Source organism: Eptatretus burgeri, chromosome 14, assembly GCF_056783735.1.
Source record: "Eptatretus burgeri isolate ZD-2024b chromosome 14, Ebu_testis_v1, whole genome shotgun sequence".
NCBI lineage: Eukaryota > Metazoa > Chordata > Myxini > Myxiniformes > Myxinidae > Eptatretus > Eptatretus burgeri.
In genome coordinates, this window is record NC_140974.1 from 72,449,204 (window position 1) to 72,469,641 (window position 20,438).

General features: G+C 43.8%; 1 protein-coding gene across 2 annotated transcripts in view; it reads left to right on the forward strand.

Annotated features, from left to right (window-relative positions):
* Positions 1–20,438, forward strand: part of LOC147013595 (unconventional myosin-XVI-like) — a 216,530-nt gene that overhangs the window by 39,527 nt on the left and 156,565 nt on the right. For both annotated transcript variants that reach the window (XM_085855525.1, XM_085855524.1), the window contains exons 8-15: positions 2,345–2,420; positions 3,946–4,102; positions 4,417–4,570; positions 4,844–4,954; positions 5,590–5,655; positions 7,253–7,380; positions 16,425–16,530; positions 16,767–16,884. In XM_085855525.1, coding sequence (XP_085711651.1) covers positions 2,345–2,420; positions 3,946–4,102; positions 4,417–4,570; positions 4,844–4,954; positions 5,590–5,655; positions 7,253–7,380; positions 16,425–16,530; positions 16,767–16,884 — 916 coding nt within the window. The remainder of the gene's footprint in view (positions 1–2,344; positions 2,421–3,945; positions 4,103–4,416; positions 4,571–4,843; positions 4,955–5,589; positions 5,656–7,252; positions 7,381–16,424; positions 16,531–16,766; positions 16,885–20,438) is intronic.

The following is a 20,438-nucleotide window of genomic DNA, read 5'->3' on the forward strand; positions in this document are numbered from 1 at the left end:
CGAAACTTCGTGGACGGATTGGATGTGTGACGAGCACAAATTGATTCGATTTTGGTGAAGATCCAAATATGGATTAAGATATGAGAATTTTTTAAAATCTTTATCAGCGGTTCGTCACCATTGAGAAATTTGGCCAAAAACTATGTGGAGCCCAAAATCTCAAAAAGTTGCCGGATTTGGCCGAAACTCGGTGGATGAGTTGGGTCGATGACAAGAAAAGAGGTCGATTCGATTTTGGTTCAAGTCAGCAGATCCGGCCTATCGGTGAGATACAAAACATAAACTGTTCAGCTCTGTGGAGGTATGCACTCTATATCCGAGTCCCCTCCTAGTTTTCTTTGCATTGGGTTTATAACAACATTTTTGTTCTCTTTAGCTGGACAGCCACCCTAATTTTTCTATTTCCATGTCAAGCCACAGACTTGCTGATCAATGGGGCAACAAAAAAACCGCTGGGGTTTTATCCGGTAGCTGAGAAAACACAACAAAGTGCTGCCTTCACTTTTTATCATTGCCCGTAACGGTGAAATTTACATTTTAATGAAATTATCATGAGTTATCTGAAGGTTCTTGTTTGATTGGTTGTCCCCTATGAGTTCAGCAATCGAGAATACATTACTATGACTGTTCATTATTTGTTCAAAAATGTGCTTCACCTGAACACCAGAGGTCATGGGATTCACAAGAATGACCGCACTGTGGTCACAAACTGCGACAAATTCCAATTGGGAAAACGCACATTTAAGGAGCTATTAAAAAGATCAACTCGACGCCTCTCATCCATGTCAGCCTCCGTCATGGTTATATCAGAATGAGCTGATTCGTCACACGGTCATGGATATTTAACCCCAATATGGGGCCATTCAATTTTTGTTTAGGGAGGCACGTATGTGCATGCTGACTGGCTTGATTAAGTCTTACTTATAATTTTTATGCCACATATGATTAGATTTTTCCGGGTCCCTCATCGTGAGTAACACTTGATCAAAATGAAGCCAATGGAAATCGAATTCAATAAACCCGGACAGTGTATAATTATCAGCAGAGGCCCACCAGAATACCAATATGGCGGCCATATTATTTCTCTGACCTTGATTTCGCAGATGATGCAGTCATCTTTGTGGAGACTCTAGATATCCTTTTGGGGGCCCTTGAGGTGCTGAATGGGGAGTCGGAGCTGCTGAGATTATGGGTTTCCTGGGTCAAACCTAAGATGCAGGCTTTCAATAACATCTTGGATGCTGCTGTCCTGTTTGTAGTGAGGATGTTGAGGTTGTGGAGAGATTCACTTACCTTGGCAGTGATATTCATGCCTCTGCTGGCTGTGAGCCAGAGGTCAACAGACATCTGGGTCGGGCCTGGGGAGTCATGGATTCACTGGATCATGGGGTGTGGCGCTGCCGGTACCTGTGCGGGAGGACGAAAGTCTGAGTCTTCAGATCCTTGGTGCTTCCAGTCTTGCTCGATGGATGTGAGACTTGAACTCTGATGAGGGATCTTAATTCCTTTGGTACCAGATCTCTTCGGAGAATCCTTGGCTATCGCTGGTCGGACTTTGTGTCCAACGAGCGGTTGCGAAGAGAGACTCAAATGAGATTTGTTACCTGCATAGTCCGTGAGCATCAGCTGCGGCTGTATGGACATGTGTCTCACTTTTCTGATGCTGATCCTGCTCACCAGATTCTCTCAGCGGGGGAGCCTCGTGAGTGGAGGAGGCCAATGGGCCGACCACATGCCTCGTGGTTGCATCAGGTTGATCAGCATCTCAAGGAGATGGGGATGGGCCAGGCATCTACCTGGGGGATGGCCAGACGGAGGCCCCTGGAGTACCAGCGGAAAACGGACGCAGCGACGCACTTCTCCGGCACATACTCCCATACCTGACCTGACCTGACGTGAACCACTGATTCGGTGACTTCTGTAGGTTAGGGCAGGAATTTGTAATTTGTTCAGGGTGCTGGCGATGGCTCACCTACTCATCGCGAAGGACACCGTGGGATCTTTAACATTCACCAAGTGATGCTGGCAGACGCGACGCCCAGTTTATTAACGTCCATCCGAGGGACTGCACATTGTCGCCTCGCCCTGCCTGCGAGAAACCAGGATGACAGTTTGTAGCTCGGCCGAGATTCGAATCCAGGATAGACGGCTCAAAGACGAGTGTGCATAAGTCTGGGTTACCCTGCTAGTTCTTAGCGAAGTCATTCAATCGGAAGATAATTCCTCCCATGGTGTGACATTCAAACTGTTGCATTTTACCATCTAACACCCACACACTCTCCCACAACCCCCACCCCTCCCCCACATTTACCCCTTCCCCTTTTCTCCCAATTCCTTTGCGGAGGCTCAAACTGCGCAGCTGTTGCTCCGTCATGGAGCCAACCCAAACGTGTCTAACCACAAGCAGCAGTCTCCATCAGGTAAGCATCTGTGTAAGTCTGTTTGTTTGGAACACACTTTGCATCCCACAACAATCAACATATGACTTACTTCGAAAACCTTGCTTCTTCTTATTGAACTTTTAAAATTTATTTATTTTCTCTTAATATTCAGTCTTTTGTTTACAATCCTTCTCAGTGCATGAATCTGAGGAAAAAAAAAAAGCCTTAAAAGGTTTTCAATTTTAAACTGTTTGTCTATATTACCTGTGCTGGAGAAAACGTGACTGTGTGGGAGGATTAAAACAAATCCAGGAAGGAATGATTTGATTAAATGGAGGGCCAACTTGATGAAACATGTCCTTTGACGAACTGACATTTGGTTTTGTGACGTTTTAAACGTTTCCATGGCTTTGCATGTTTGGTCGATACATGGAAAGCAAATGGTAATACGTTTTGATGTTAGTGTTAGTGGGGTATGGAAATTTAAATCCTGTTCTTTGTGATGTTTAAATTGCTTGTCGTTGTAAATGTACAGTATGTCTGAAGTGCACAACATTTGGCATATTTATTTATTTTGGTGCAAAATTGATTTGGCATATTTATCTTGGAGATTCAACGAGGTGACGGTGGGCAACAGACCAAGTCCTGGAGGGAACAGGTTGTTACAATAGACTTGGGAAGACGGTTCAACAAGTGAGAGAAGAGAAAATGAAAATTTAAACTTTCTTATCACTTTGTAATGGTTGAACACAACTCCCAACACCCTGTACATTCCAAGTACACATCACAAACAGGATTTTTCTCTCTTCCTTTTCTCACTTTTTTTTCTTCCTCATTCTTACCTCCCGTTCCCCTGCCTTCTTTTTTCCCAATAGAATGACGATCCAAAAACTATACTTCGGCAAAGGTTTTATTCTCATATAGATCCAACACTTTCTAATGTTGTATCTCAAGGTAAAGGTCCCATGAAAATTTAATATATATTTTAATTCATTGAAAACCCACTGCAAGATAAAAAATGAATCATAAAAACAGCCTTTTTACAGCCATTTTTCCCTGCTGAGCAGGGGGTTAGCTTTTTGTGGGTTCCATGCGATAATGGTTCCCTTCTTGAAGCAATGTTTTCTGGCCGGATGCCCTTCCTGACGCCAACCCTGGTCGCCTCTTACGACACACAGGGATATGGTACACATATTATATCCGGGGCGTACACCAGGACCAGTACACTGGTACTCATTTCGCCGACCTCATTAGGATAACAGGCTGAGTCAACCCCCTGGTGTTAATTCAGTAGCCAACGGGGCTCGAACTCAGGACCCTAGGATCCCAAGCCGCCACCTTAACCACTTAGCCAACACCAGGCTCCGAAAAAAAAACCAAGCTGTTAGTTTTCGTGATGTGATGCCATCGACTTCGCTCTAGTTCTCATTGCTGACATTTCTTAAATTTCTGTTTTTCTGTTACTGGACTTGTAAATGTATTCATTGCTAACACTGAGCCCGAGCGAACTAATAACCCTACAAACTGAAACACATTTCAAAACATTGACCTTGTGTTTTGGCAGACCTGGCAAGCTCCATGTTCATCCAAGATGTTATTTGGCAAGGTGCAGCGGATTGGGCAAAGCGTTGGACCGAGACCGGAATGGGCAAAGTCGCAACAGTTGTGGAAGACCAGCCTTATGAGCAGATCCTGCATGATGAGTTTGTACCTGCCAAGAGGTGATTACTTACACAGCACTACACGGACATGATTTTGAGACAAGACCACATGCTTCTCGGTCTCGGAGATAAATGAGCAAATATGATGAAAGAAGGCCGACGTGTCGATCTGTCACTCTGTCAGTGCAATCTATGGAAGCGATTCAATGCATGTAATGACAAGAAGTGATCTATGTAATTGAATGTAATTGTGATGATGTATGTAATGGTACTATATGATATCATAACCACTCAATAAATTAACAAAATCCACAAGCTTAAAATGAAATGAGCAGCTGTAAATTTAAAGACCATTCCTATCATGAAATTGGCAGACATCCTTTAGCTCCACCAATGGGCTGGCTGGACCAGCAGGCGGAACGAGCTTGGATGTTCGGAGATATTCGCACCACAACCGAGCGTGCAGCTAGGGATGAAGATAAACGCAAATCCGCCTCGCACGCCAATGGCAACTTTCCCATTGAGCAGGCAAGTGGGCGGGTCGGAGTCGAGAACCATTTGGAAACGAGTGGGGGAGACATGATAATAATAAAAAAACAAAAAGATGTGATTGGGGGGAGTCGGCTGGGCATGACGAGCACAGATTGAATTGAAAAACCAAATTTAAAGAGAAAAGCAATCTTGTGGACAGGGTTGAGATGGGAGGGACAGATGGGTTGGAGTGAATGGTGTGAAAGATGCTGGTGATTGAAGGTAGGAAGGAATGAAATGGGCAACAACAACACCACTTTCTCTCCGCAGGTTCGACTGAAGCCTCCATCCCCAAGTGACGACCTTGCTTCTCTCACAGAACTCACCGAGAAATTTGTTTGCTACGAGCTGCAGAAGAGGTTCCAACGGGATCAAATATATGTGTGTTCCTCCATGCCGTTCGATGCCTCGTCACAAGACTGCTTTTTATCAGAATATACGTCACATCGACATCACCCCATTGCTTTGTCCCATAACTGAATGACACTGCGCTACACCACGCTAAACCACATGTCGCCGCGTACGACACCACACTACACTACTCCACATCATGTTCCACAACACTGTGCTACACCACTCCACATCATGTTCCACAACACTGCACTGCACCACTCCACATCATGTTCCACAACACTGTGCTACACCACTCCACATCATGTTCCACAACACTGCACTGCACCACTCCACATTATGTTCCACAACACTGCGCTGCACCACTCCACATCATGTTCCACAACACTGTGCTACACCACTCCACATCATGTTCCACAACACTGCACTGCACCACTCCACGGCATGTTCCACAACACTGCGCTGCACCACTCCACATCATGTTCCACAACACTGCGCTGCACCACCTGCCACTGTGCTCCACTATCACACTGTACATCACTATTCTTTAAAAAAAAAACACAAACTCTCAAACACACAATAGTCATGTGAGCAGTAACAGACACGGTGATTGGTCATCACAGTTATCTCACATTCATTGTTAACCCTACCCCATTGTCCATTAGACCTACATTGGAGAAATCCTGCTCGTCCTTAATCCCTTCAGACAGCTACCCATCTACTCTGCCGTGGTAAGTGAAAAGGTCGATGTTCCCTTTAAATACGAGGTTTGGTCAATATGGATGTTTTCTTTAACTACATTATTGGCGAATCTCCATTAGAAGTTCATTATGGCCTTGTATTTTGAAATATCGCGTGTAACTACTCCGAGGTTACACGTGCACACGTAAACTTGAACGGCATCAACTGCCAACAGCACCGCGCGAAACTTGATGAAAACGGGCAAGTAACACAACCGTTCGGTGGAATTCGTTTAACTTTACACAAACGAGCACAGACCAACTGGAATACGTCGATGCAAAGTGCTTTTCACATTTGGTGTCCATCCATCCAGCCATCCATTGGGACCATACTCTGTGCAGAGAGTTGGTGCTGCCTAAGCAATCTCCTTGGCTATTGGGCACAATCCTGGACGGGTCGCCACACCGACACAGGATACCAGCAAACTGGTACTCATTTTGCCGACCTTGGAAGGATGACAGACAGAGTCAACCCCATCTGGTATTAGTTCAACAGCCGAATGGGATTTGAACTCGGGATCCGAGGATCCCGAGCTCACGACCCGAACCATTAAGCCAACGCAAGGTGCCATTTGGTGTCCTTTGTGTTTTAATTCTAATATCCAAACAATTAGAAGAAAAAAAATCTAAATTTGTGGAAAGACATAATCAATAAATTAAAAACATTTAGTGAACACACCATTTGTAGAAATTTACCAACCCACATAAAAGGTGTTGTTTTGATACTTTACCATGGTTATTGTCATGAGCCAATCACAATGTTACATCACATCACATCCCACATACAGGATACAAAATGAAACGTCAAAGTTGAATCCACTGGGACGCTCCATCCGGTCTGTGATGTTATTGAGAGAGCTGTGGGTCATGCCGCTGACGGATAAACCATTCCACAGTCCCTTTGGGGGATAACAACAAAATGGTTTCGAGTTATCCGCCACGGTCATAGAGTTCAGGAGCGGCTGTGAAATCATCACTTTCCTCTGATGTCAAGCCTGTTGATCCATGACATGTGAGGCCGCTGTTTGAAATGTGCAGTCTTGGCAACCTTGACGCGTAATACAGAACCTTCAGTGATGTTTGAATCGGCCAAAGGTATCTCAGGAGTAAGAGGGTTGCGCTCAGACGACGAGCGGGTCTTCCATTGCCTTGAGTGCCTTTCCTGTCTGCCTGGCCATTGGTATTATCATATTCATTGAAAAAAGAGATTCTCCACCGATGTAGCCCTGCGAGCACAATGTTTGTCGTTTGCAGATTATATCATCAGGGCAGCCATAGCCAATCACTACTGCCTGCTTGTGGGATCAAGGCCACAACATGGGCACCCTAAAGTAAATGTATGCCGTCAGCATGCTTCGGTGTCGTTCAGCAGTCCTAGAACACACTCCTAGAGGAAAGGAATTTAACACACCTGATGTAAAACAGAACATCATGCACACACAATTCGATGTACATTACCAATATGGAGCCAGGTGTTTCATCGTACCTCACCTCTGTCCTTGGAATGACAAACAGTATGACAAAACTGCTTGTGTCATGCTCACTCGCTTTCACACCATTGTTTTCTTTCTTTCATTGCAAACTCCAGATTTCTCACCTCTACCACAGCGAGTCGGGGAAATTTTGGTCCACACTGTCTCCTCACGTGTTTGCCTGCGCTGAGCGAGCTTACCACATGATGAGAAGGGACCAACGGCCGCAGGTCTTTGTCGTAAGGTTTGTAAATGGGGGTGATGACGCGGTGGTTTTTTTTTTTTTTGTTTTCTTCTCTTTTTCAGCTTACAAGCACCGATGTTCATTTATATATTTATCCCTCTTTCCCTCTTAGATTATTTACAGAGAAATGTGAACCAATTTTGTCTCTCCCTTGACAATGAAGATGGTTGTACGATGAAGCGGATAGCCATGATGGCGTTTGAGTGGGCATCACGACACGGTGTCCAATAATCTCCACTCTTGGGAAACCAAAATAGGTTAAAATGCTTATTAGCAGATTCCAAGTACCATGGGTCATTAATACCTCCAACACTGAAGATGGATGGTGGTTATGTTTACAGGCCCCTGTTTGTCTGTTTGTCTGTCTGTCTTTGTGAGCAGGATATCTCAAACACTTATTGATGGATTCTGGGGAAATCTGGTCGACAGGTTGGGTGTCGACAGGTTGGATTTAGGTGAAGATCCGGAGGTGGATCCGGATCCGAGAATTAAATAGATATATTTTTAAGTGATTCTTCATGGTTGAGAGATGTGGCCAAAAACCATATATAGCATGATATTTCAAACTGTTGCGGATGAGTTATGACAAAACTAGGTGGATGGGTTGGTTTGGTGACAAGAACAAGCGGATTCGATTTTGGTTCAGGTTCGGATCCAGATCCGACCTATCGGTAGGATGCAAAACATAAACTCTTCATCCTGGTGGAGGTATGCGCTCTACCGAGTGCCGTTCTAGTTTAGCTGCTTTGAGGCTGTTTTTAAGCGTTAATTATGGCAGATCAAGAGGTTGCACTGGCAGTGTGGTGTTAAAGCATAGCTGCAAAGTTTCAATGTGTAGATTACTTTATTGGGGGTGTTCATAAGGGAGGAAAGGTTGGGCAAGGTTTGGACTGATGTGTGCAGAGGAAGAAGTGGGTGAGGCTGTTATGGAGATAAGACAGAATTGGATGGTGCCTTATTTGGTTACCTGAATCTCCTATTAAAGGTCATTCCAATTTTGCAAGTGCGATACGTCTCCAGACAGGTGTGCCAATGTGAATTAAAAAAAAATAAAAAGAGCAAATTTTAAGGGGTTTTTAAACCCCTCCTCCTCCCCCTTTCCACCCCCTGTGTATGTAATATGTGGATGTTGTATATATTCTAATGTATACAAATGTATGCACACATGCTGTCTTCATCTCTTCAGGTAACTTGCACAGATGCGACACGTCTACGTTTTGAGTTGTGCCTTGACGGGGAATTTTTCTTGATACAAGAGCAGTAGAGGCCTATGCTACAACAAGTAGCCACGTGGGTTGAGATTGAACTTAATTTTTTTTTTGGTGATGTCCCCTTTTGTGATTGCCATTTAATGCAAATTAGAATCGGGGAAACACAAACGTTGCCCACAAGGATTGGACTTTGGAAGCGAACCTTGTAGAAGTGGACCGGTTGAAAGCTGGCTCGTCCTTCCACCGAGTTGTGCAGAGTTTTGGAAGATGCAGAAGTTTGGTTTTTGGTCTTGTGTCTGAGTATAAGAAGAGACAAGATGAAATCCACCAAGGGTGCAAGCTACAATGAAAGGGTAGTGGAAGCACATATGAGCTGGTATGCACGAGCAACTAGAGGATTCTCTGTTTGTGTTTCCAGTGAATCCTCAAGGAGATTGTTCCCATTTCTTGGCTCTTATTTTTGCCATAAAACCCCGGAGATTTACCAGAATATTTCTGCTTCCCCCTCCACAATGTATGGCACGTAATAGACAGCTCGCTCAGTTCAAAAGTGTTCCAGTCGACAAGTAGTGTCAGTTCAGGTCGAAAGTACAAGCGCAAATGTATATGTATCTGTCGTGAGCCCTTCATGGTGGAGTTGATCCAAAATGTTTACCGAAAATTCACCGCATCAAGTGTACAGTGCAGGTGAACCTGACATATTCCAGTAGTAAAAATTCAATCTTCCCACCAAGTCTTTCCTGGGATGGCAAGAGACCTCCATGCTTGGATTTAAATCCCCAAAGGAATGCTTATCTCTGAAGCCACTGACTGCTCTGGAAATGGACAACCTGGAAAGGACAAAAATGCCCTCTGGCCTTTAAAAACATCAACACCACCCAAAGCCTGGTTCTTTGGCACCACAGGAGTTGTGGGTGGACACTACAGCTAATTTAAAGTGGATACAGAAAGGTACCTTGTGGCGGCACCCTGCACAAACGGCTTTCATCTCAAGAGGTGTTTCCTTTTGAGATGTTGTGCCAGAGAAGTTCATCATTCCAGTCCATGTTTGAGAAATGGCGCACTCATCTGTTTCCATGTCTCAAGTGCTTTAATTTTGAGCTTTGTGACAACCTGTACCAGGAAAAGTCCTGGACTGTGCTGTGGGAGAAGCCATGAGGTTAATGTTGTGTATACTCCCTGAACGTTAGAGGCACCTTTTCAACATTTGGGCTGTTACACTTAAGTGGGAGGGGCGGGGGTAGGGGGCTCTGTTAGTGGGGAGGAGAATTGGCTTATTTCATTTTTAATGCAACACAGAAACTCCACAGGAACCTGCTCTCTCTTGTGCACAGATCCATCCCATCTCGTCTGCAGTTATCATACCATCCTTCACACCCATGGTTCACTGTATCTTGCAGTGAGGCAGTTGCTCTGAAACAACTGCCTTCTCTTCCTGGAAAGTTAACCAGACCAATGTTAATCTGAGTGCATTCCAGAAAGCCCACAGCAAGTGTGTGTCCACTCTCAGGAGAGCCAGAAAACAACATCTGTCCAACCTCAAGATTGAACTTTCAAACTTGTCTTCCTCCTCTAAAACCTGGTGGCATCTTGTTCAGTCTATCTCTAGAATATGCTGCCCTTTCATCCCTTCACTCACATTAAATGACACCACAGCCAACTCCATTCGTGAGAAGGCAGAATTCCTCAATTCTATGTTTGCTTCCAATTCTTGTGTCCCAAACCCCTCTCTCTCTCTCTCTCTCTCTCTCTCTCTCTCTCTCTCTCTCTCTCTCTCTCTCTCTCTCTCTCTCTCTCTCTCTCTCTCTCTCTCTCTCTCTCTCTCTCTCTCTCTCTCTCTCTCTCTCTCTGCTCACCCTACCATCCATCCATTGGGACAATACTCTGTGCAGAGCGTTGGTACTGCTTAAGCAGTCTTCTTGGCCATTGGGCACAATCCTTGATGGGTCACCACTCCAACACAGGATACCAGCATGCTGGCACTCATTTTGCCGACCTCATAATGGTGGCAGGCAGAATCAACCCCACCCGGTATTAATTCAATGGACAAGTGGGATTTAAGGCAGAGTCAACCCCACCTGATATTAATTAAACAGCCGAGTGGGATTTGAACTCAAGATCCTAGGATCCCAAGCCCACCACCCTCACCATTAAGCCACCACCAGGCATTCACCCTACCCAGTCATATAATACCAAACTTCTCCTGGATTCTGTATCTTTTGCACCTAAGAAGATGGAGAAGGTTCTTTCAACCCTCGACTCTGACTCTGCAACTGGACTGCCAACATCAGCTCATGTGTCCTAAAAACCCGCTCAGCAGCTCTTGCACATCCTCTCTCTGCCCTTTTCACCCTGTCATTTGCTCTGGGTCATCTTTCATCTACTTGGAAAACCATCAACATCACTGCACGACATAAAAAGGTGCAAAAACCGATCCCCTTAACTATAGATCTGTTAGCTCACTTCCAATCATCAGCAAGGTCATGGAATTCCATCATCTCAGTTGACTTCAAGTCATTTGTTTTCTTCAATGACCTCATCTCAGATCACCAATTTGGATTCAGACTTGGTCACTTTACCTTGAACATGCTGCTTCTCCTATCCCAACAATGGATGGAGGTCCTCAATATCAGATATGAGATCAGGGTTGTCTCCATGTAGACATATCACAAGCTTTCGATACAGTCTGGCATCCTGCCTTGATCTCCAAATCTATGCCTATGGCATCCAAGGCCAACTCCTCCCGTTGCTTACAGACTTTCTCTACTCTTGCAGCTAACGTGTGGCTCTCCATGAAATCCTTTCATCTCCTCTCCATGTTAAGGCTGGATGGTCTCAAGATCATCTGCCATCTGCTTGGAAATCAGCAAACATTACAGCTCTGCTTATAAAAGGTGCAAAGACTGATCCCTGCAACTACAGACCAATCATCCTGCTCCCACTCATCAGCAAGGTCATGGAATCTACCATCGCTTCCGACATCAAATCCTTCCTCTTCTCCAATGGCTTGATTTCTGATCATCATTTTTTATTTAGACCAGGTCACTCAACCCTAGACATACTACTTCTGCTTTCCCAACAATGGATGGAGGTCCGAAATGCCAAACATGAGATCAAAGCCATTTCCCTTGACATATCGCGAGCTTTCAATATGGTCTGGCATCCCATGCTGTGCACCAAACTTTCTTCTTGTGTTATCCAAGGCAATCTCCACTCATGGCTCGCAGACTTCCGCTCTTGTCGCAGTCAACGCATGGCTTTTAATGGAATTCTCTCATTTCCTCTTCCTGTCCAGGCTGGAGTTCCTCAAGGCAGCGTTCTGGGCCCTGTGCTTTTTCTGTTTTTCATCAATCATCTCTCCTACTCTCTGGAAAATCCTCTTTATCTCTTTGTTGATGACTCCATCCTCTGCCGTACCATCTGTCATCCCTCAGATCGACAAGCAGCAGCCTCTTCACTCTCTGCAGAACTAGATAAAATCACAAGTTGGTCAACCACTTGGAATAGGTCTTTCAATCGTGACAAATCTTTAAATCTAGAGAAAAATCTCTGTTACTCTGTTTCCGAAAGGACTGTATGGAATGCCCCCCCCTACTCCCCACCCCCACCTCATCTACTTTCTATAAAATCCTCTTGAGGAAGTTCAATCACTCAAACTCTGGGGTCCCACAATCAGTCATGATCTTTAATGGGAAAACCACATTTCAAAGTTGGAATCCTCCGTCGCACAAAGTCCTTCCTTAGTACACCTGAACTCTTATCTTGACACTATGGAAACCAAGGTCTTTATGATTATTGAAATCTCCCATGTTGAAGCTGATTTTCACAGACAGGTCAGTATTCTCTATCTTCTACCGCTTCCTTTCTGGTCTTGCACCCTCTGCTCTCTCCGTGCTTTGTCCCCCCACCAATCCCCCGAGGTTTCTGTAGGACTCACAGGGTCCACCATCAACCCCCTTATAGTGAAACTACGGAAATCGAAGATCACTGCTCACCTCCATTCATTTGTTCCTCTTTTTCCTGCCTGTGAAATCAACTTCCACACTCTCTTTATTCTCATTCTCTCATCCTGGTCTTCAAGATCGCTGTTCACCACCATCTCAGGTTGTCTCCAATCCAAAACCATGATCTTTTTTACTCCCGTTAAACCACCTTCACGCCCTCCTTCCAGATGTCCAGTTTTTCCCTTCCTAAGCCTTTGCTTCTGTATCCATCATAATCCACCCATGTATTCTCCCTTACCCATCACCTTACCTGCGCATCCCTTGTTTGCCCGTCTCTGTTTATTTTCTCCATCAGCCCTGCAGTTGGCGCTTCCCCTTCTCTTTCTGCTGTTGCTTTTGTTATGTTGCATCCTGATCCCATTCTGTGTTCTTCATAATATAGTTATCATTCAACAACACACTTGCTCAAATATAGAGCTATCAACTCTTAGAAGTAAAAATCAATCAAAAAAATTTAAAGCACCAATGATGAAGCAATGAGAACGTGTCTTGTGAACTTTCCTACAACAAAAGCCTTTTCTTGGGTGTAGAATGAATGGATGTAGCTACTTTTATAATTGTAATCTGAAAATGTAGCCTCCACCAATCTACGTCTTGCTAATCAGACGTCATTCCTTTTATGGCATATTGCATTGCTCTGAGTTTCTAGGTATTGCGTAACATTTACAGATTGATGGATGGATGCTTCGTTCTTTTTTCTCCCCTTACTGGCCTTGTTTATGGCTAAGCGCATGTAAGTGGTTACCACTCAAAAAAATGTCAGTCAAAATGTCAATTTCAAAAATGTCAAAAAATGAAGTTTGTTCCATTGCCTTCTCACTACATTTTCCTGAAAGTGTAAGTCTAATTGGGTTCAGAACAAAAAACCGTATAGCTTAATTACATATACTGTTTTTACCGAAATATGATACTTTGAAGAAGGGGTACCTATTCTGATGGTTTTGCGAGTTTTCAATGAAATTACCTAATTTTTCTTTTTTTGGCAAAATAAATGAAGGTCATAGTGTGTAACTTCTTCTAGCAACTAATCTAATAATCAAAATACCAATTTCTGGGATTATTAAGGAATAATACATACCTATTTTTTATTACTGCTGTATTCAGTGACTGTCAGATGCTGAAAAGCACTAAAAGAGAGATTTATCGAACAAATTCTTGGACATAAATTTTCAATTCAATCAATTCTGGGAGTAACAAAAAGCTCTCTAAGTTATCCAAAACTGTTTTAACTGCCTTCTAAATTAATTTTAAAAAATTAAATACCTGGAAAAATATTGAAAATTTTTTTAAAGAAAATTAATTTTTTTATCAAATTCAAAAAAGTGTGACGTGCAGTCGGACAAGAATGCAAAATTACTCTAAACCAAAGCCATGCATGTTTTCAATATTCTTTTTATACTTTTTTTACAGCCATTTTTCCCTGCTGTGCAGGGGTTTAGCTTTTTTCTTGAGGCAATGTTTTATGGCCGGATGCCCTTCCTGACGCCAACCCTGGTCTCCTCTTACGACACACAGGGATATGGTACACCTATTCTAACCGGGGCATACACCGGGACCAGTACACTGGCACTCATTTCGCCGACCTCGGAAGGATGACAGGCTGAGTCAACCCCCTGGTGTATTAATTCAGTGGCCCAACGGGGTTTGAACTCAGGACCTTTTGGATCCCAAGCCGCTGCCCTAACCACTGCGCCAACACCAGGCTCATTCTTTTTATACTATTATATCTATATCACTGTGCCCCATTTGTAAATACATTTTAGTAAAAATAATCTGATGCACAGAAGAATTAAAGCATTTTTTTTTAAAACGTGACGTGCAGTCGGACATTTGGGTTGGAAAGTTCGGTCAAGCCGCTGTAATTAAGTATCCACCTGGATCATCTCAATTTTTTTTTTACATTGATTATTGGTAATAAGTTGAACAATTTAAAACACGTAAATATGAGTTATTGATAAACAAGTCATTTTGTTAGGGGATTTCATAGTCCCAGGCTCTAAAAGGGCAATAAAACAAGAAAAAAATAAAAATATGCCAGAATGTGCATATATCATGCGAATCCACCACTGACCGACACATTTTCTCAAGACGGTGGGTGACAACCTTTTGATTAGATGAGAAATTTCATATAGAATGTTTTATATGTTGTATTTTTGCATGGTCTAATATATGTCATATTTTAAGGTGAAACAAGAAAAAAGGCCAATACTGGGCATGTGTATTCAATAAAAATCCTGTAGATTCAGTAATATACATCATAGACCCATGAACCTATATATTTTAAGGTCCTATGGAACACTGTCTGTGCAATGAACCAAATTTCATGACCAGTAGTAGTCTTTGTGACTTTCAAAAATGCCACTCAAGTCAGGGTATGCCCTAAAATAGGGGTGGTAACCACTTACAGGCGCTTGGCCTTATCTATGTATTGCGTGTGCACCTGTTCTCCTCCACTCAAGTGTCATTATGTTAACCTTCCATTCCTCGTCTAAGTTTTTAATGAGCTGAAGGGAAGGGGCTATAGAAGGCTAATGTAATCTTGAAAATACTCGCATCTTAGTATGGATAGAGAGGTAGTAAGCAAGGTCACATTTCACTTCAGTACTGTGTGGTATGTTGTGAGATAACAGAGTAATCCGAATTATAGTTTAATGTTCAGAGGATGCTAAATAGTCTTTACTCAAGTTCATTTAATTTGAAGCATGTGTGTGCACATGATGTTGCTCACCGGTTGTTGTTGTTGTTGTTGTTGTTGTCATTCAGTGCCATAGCTTGGTTGGCATCCATGGGAGGAGGAAATGTCTCCTTAGCAGGAGGTAAAACATAAAAGCAAGCGTCACAAAGATGACATAACCAGTACCCAGAGTGCCTCGGGAAGTGATGTAACCCCCCCCCCCCGCCCCCTTTCCCAAGCTCAGCGTCTGTGTTTGTCTGAAAGCAAGTTTGGTGTTGTCTGCAAGTGTGTGCGCAATTTGTGTTGCATCTCTTCCACGAGCCTAATTTGATCCTGTAAAAATGGAATGTGATTCAAACAATGGCCGCACTAATGCTTATGAGGATCTGTTCCATTTTCTTTGTTATAGCGATTATGCAGTCCGAGCGAAAACCGACAAAATGACTTGGCATGTCATATTCACCAAACTAACAGGGACGAGTGAGCAACTACCATGTGAAGTCACTCGAGACTGACCGATTGACCGACTGACTGACTTCCCCACACCCGTTTCCATTTTCAAACACAATGTTTTGCAATTTTGAGACAGAAAAATGTGGAAATGTAACGACGCTTCTGAGCACTTGGCTCTTGACGCTGGGATCCCAGGTTCAAATCCCATGTATTGTTGATTTTTTTTCCATTATCTGTTCGTCCTTGTAATTCACTATAAGTACTGCACACTGATATCTCCTAATGAATGTCCTTGTCTTGTATATGATGTGTGTTCAACCTCCTACATGAACCTTTGAGTTCTTTTAAAATCATTGTTGGAAATCATGGAAATTCTGTATATACTCAGTGGTGGTCAATCTAAAAACTGGGGACTCGAATCAGGTTATTATTCGGAGGTTGTGTTGATATCAGTAGGAACCAGACTCGGTGGTGTAATGGTTAGCGCATCCAATCCAAATCTGGGAGGTTAGTGGTTCGAACTGTGACCGAGTCGTACGGAAGACCTTTAAAATGTTACTTGCTGCTTCCCAGCCCTAATGGCCTCCTCCTGCATTGAAGTCCCTTGCAAGGGAACTCATATTGTTATAACTTGTGTCTAACCTGTTTTTTCTCTCATCTTTATTTCATGTCCATTTCCTTTGTGCATTTCCGCTCCTATAGTGGCGAGTCTGGTTCAGGAAAGACTGAGGCTTGTCGCCACCTTATTCATCACCTCCTTCTCCGCTCACAATTCTCTTCGACTGGACTTCCTACAAAACTTTCTCATGTATGACAAGTCTGTCACCCGAGAGTTTGATTCCCCCATGGCAGCATGATTAATTTGGCCCACATATAAAGATAATGTGCTCCATCAGTACGGCATAACTTGCTCTGGCTTAATATGTACAGTACTACAAGCGATCACATTATTTGTTTTTAACCCTGAAAAGGTAACTCTCGTCCCTTCTGATTTCTCAGTGTTGCTTTTCTCCCCCCCCCCCCCCCATGTATCACTGCATGCAGGCTCAGACGGTGCTCCGACTGCTGAGCACAGCACGAGTGGAACACAATGCTCACTCATCCCGCTGTGCGCTGCTTACACGCCTCGTATTCAGCCGTGTCACCGGCTGTCTGCTTGGTGGTGAGTTGAAGTCAGTCACGAGCCACGCCATCGTTTCCGGTCTGCTCCTTCCTGCATGTTGTGCCCACTTCTTGTATCTTTGTCTCCTCATTTGTATACTGTATATCTTGTGCAAAGTAGATATTAATGTGACCAAACATCAGCTGTTCATCACCGCGTCATCCAATGCCTTCCGTGAATTCTCGGAACTCGGGGTTGATAAGTTAAACAAATAAACACTTATTACCGCCGCGAATGGACCGGGCATTCCCCATATAAGCTATGTCACATTAAATGTTAAAGTTTTTGGCCAACAAGTCGACAGTCCTCGTTTCCTAGTTTTAAATGATGTTGTAGATCCGGTTATGTACCGGCGCAAAACGGTTGTTCCTGATATTTTGGCGTCAAATGTCTTGAGAAACATTAAAACGACTTGGCAGGAATTCTCATAGCGTGAGCAAAGGTGTTAAAAACTTGCTCACATTGGATGAGGATATGAACATCAGTGACAACTTAACACCATCTGACCAACTGAAACTAAAACATAAGATCCTGTTGAATGATGACATACCTGTTGGACTGCCGCACTGCCGTGTTCCGCCCAGTCAGTGGCAAGAGGTTAGAGACTACCTGAGAAAATCTCTTTACAGTGGTGTCATTAGGGAGTCGTCAAGTCCGTATGCTTCTCCGGTCGTTTTGGTGAGAAAGTGAGACAAACTTGGAGTTTGTTTTGACTATCGTGCCCTGAATTAAAAAAAAAAAAACCCGCAAAGATTGTCCATATTGTCCAAAAACCCACTCCTCCATATTGAGGAAGCTCTCACAGTTCTGAAAGGTGTCAAATATTTTTTGTCGTTTGGACCTTGTCCATGGCTTCAATCAGATTGCTGTACCCGAAGAGGACATCGAGAAGACTCCTTTTAGAATAGGTACTGGTAGCTCGTACGAGTACCTACGAATGCTCTTTGGTTTAACTGGGGTTCCGGGAACTTTCATGTGTCTCTTGGACAACGTATTTGGGGATGAGAATTTCCAGACACTGATTAATTATTTACCTGGACGATATTCTGGTATTTGGGACAACTTCGACAAAACCCTGGAAAGACTTGACATGGTTCTTATGAGACTCAAAATTCAATCTGAAGGTAAAGCTTGAAAAGTGTCAACTCTTTAAAGAACAGTTAAGATACCTTGACAATCAAATTTTAGACAAAGGTATTGCCTCTGACACTGAGAAAGCAAGTGCTGTTACAAAGTAGCCTGCACCAAAAAAAGAGACTGAGCTACGTGGTTTTCTGGGTATGGCCGGTTATTATCGCAAACTTGTACCTGTCTTTGCAAAAAATAGCTGCTGCTCTTCATTCTCTGCTACAGGGTATTCAACCAGGGAAGGAAGGCAAGCAGAAAGCTTGTACTGGATGTGGTATGAAGGCTTGGGATAGTTCTTGTGATGACGCTTTTCAGGAACTGAAGGAGAAACTTACTACGGTGCCAGTTCTTGGACATCCTGACTTTAGCATCCTGACATTCATACATTATTGAAGTCGACTCTAGTAACAATGGTCTAGGAGCAGTATTGTTGCAGAAACAGGAAGCTGGCAAGGTAGCACTTAACTATGCAAGCCAATCTTTGAGGCCCAGTGAGAGGAATATGGAAAATTACAGCAGCTTCAAGTTGGAACTAGTTGCTTTGAAGTGGGCTGTCATAGAAAAGTTTGAGACCTCTTGTTTGGTGCTGAATGTATTGTTTATACAGATAACGACCCACTGAGCTATGTTCAAATTCCGCAAACTTTGTTGCGACGGAGACTCGTTGGGTTGGTGAATTGTCTCAATTCAACCTGACCCTGACCATCCGACATCGTTCAGGCAAGAAGAACCAAAATGCTGACTCACTCAGTCGGAAAGTTGGCCATGAGAAAGAAGTTTCAAGACTGGAAAGTATAACAGCAGCAGTCCTGAAACTTCCTGCTGAGTCCACTTTTTTTGCCTGCAGAGTTAAAGATCCAAGTGCAGACTGCTGTTATTGCTGTTTGCTTTGAACCTGTGGCAGTCATACCGATACGGCAAGACCCGCTACCATCTACAGATACCACCAGTCACAGCTGTGGACATTTCCAAGTTACAAACCGATGACGCAGACATTGGGAGGTTCTTCAATCTCTGGAACCAAAGAAAATGTCCATCTTTCAGAACTGGCAAATGTGAAAATCCTAAAACACGAAGTTACTTTAGAGCTGGAAGTATATGGCAGTGGAAAATGGTGCACGCTATAGGAGAATAACGGCATCGTTTCCAGAAAGGAAAAACTTTAAATCAAGTGGTGTTGCCTCGGAAACTGCTGTCAAGAGTTTTAAAGTCTGCCCATGACAAAAGTGGACACCATTGTTCTGATAGGACTTACCAAATCCTACGAACTAGATGTTTTTGGCCAAGCATGACCAGGAACATAGATGAATACTGTATTAAGTGTGAACGGTGTATTTTAAGCAAGCATGGTCCCAGTGTCCAGCCAACTTTTGGGTCTATATTGCCAAAATGGCCACTTCAGATTCTGGCCATGGACTTTAGATGACTGGGGAAGGGCAAGTATGGTCTTGAAAATGTGCTCGTCTTTACTGATGTGAACACCAAGTATACGCAGGCTTTTTTTTTTTTTTTTTTTTTTTTTTTTTTTTTTGTATACCTTGGTCGAGGCTCGTATGAGAGCTAACACACAACTCACAGCAAGGAGGCATGAGACAAGAGGGGTGGGAGTGGAAGGGACTAAAACATTGGGGAACAGACACAGGTGAACTGTGGAAGGGAGAGGGATGGGGATGGGACGGGGAACATGGCGAGGAGAAGATGGACATTACAGGGACTTTCAGGAAGGAAAGCAGGAGAATTGAAGGAAGTGGGCTTGGGTGGATTATCGGGGTAGAAAAGATCGAGGATTTGGATGGGGGAAGATAAGAGGTGGTGGTGAACAGCTGTTTTGAAAGCCTGGAGGGAAGAATGGGAAAGAATAGAGTGAGGAAGTTTATTCCAAAGGCGGGAAAAAAGAGGAATGAAAGAGTGAAGATGAGCAGTGATTCGTGATTTTGGTAGTTTTACCAGAAGGGGGTTGTTGGCGGACCTTGAGCGCCCTGTGGAAATGTGGTTGGGACAAATCGCAGAGAGAGCAGGGGGGCAAGGCTGGAGAGGAGTCGGTAGAAGACAGAAAGACCACCGACCAACCTGCGGTGATTGAGTGAGAGGCCCAAAGACTCAGCTTCATTGCGGGAGATGCCAATGATCTTAAAAGCCCTGGTTTCGACAGCGTGAAGTCGAGAAAGGTGGGAGGCAGGAGCACCAGCCCAGAGGGGAGAGCAGTACTCCATCAGGCTACGGACAAAAGCTTTGTAAGTAGTCAGGAGCTCAAGAGGGCCGAGGAAGGACTTTGCACGACGGAGGATTCCCAGTCGGCGACTGGCTTTTGAGGCAAGGTTGGAAATGTGACTTTCCCAGGAAAGGTCATGGCAGATAGTGAGACCCAGAAGCTTGAAAGAAAAGACTTCTTCCAGAGGATTGTTGAGAAAGTGGATGGGGGGGGT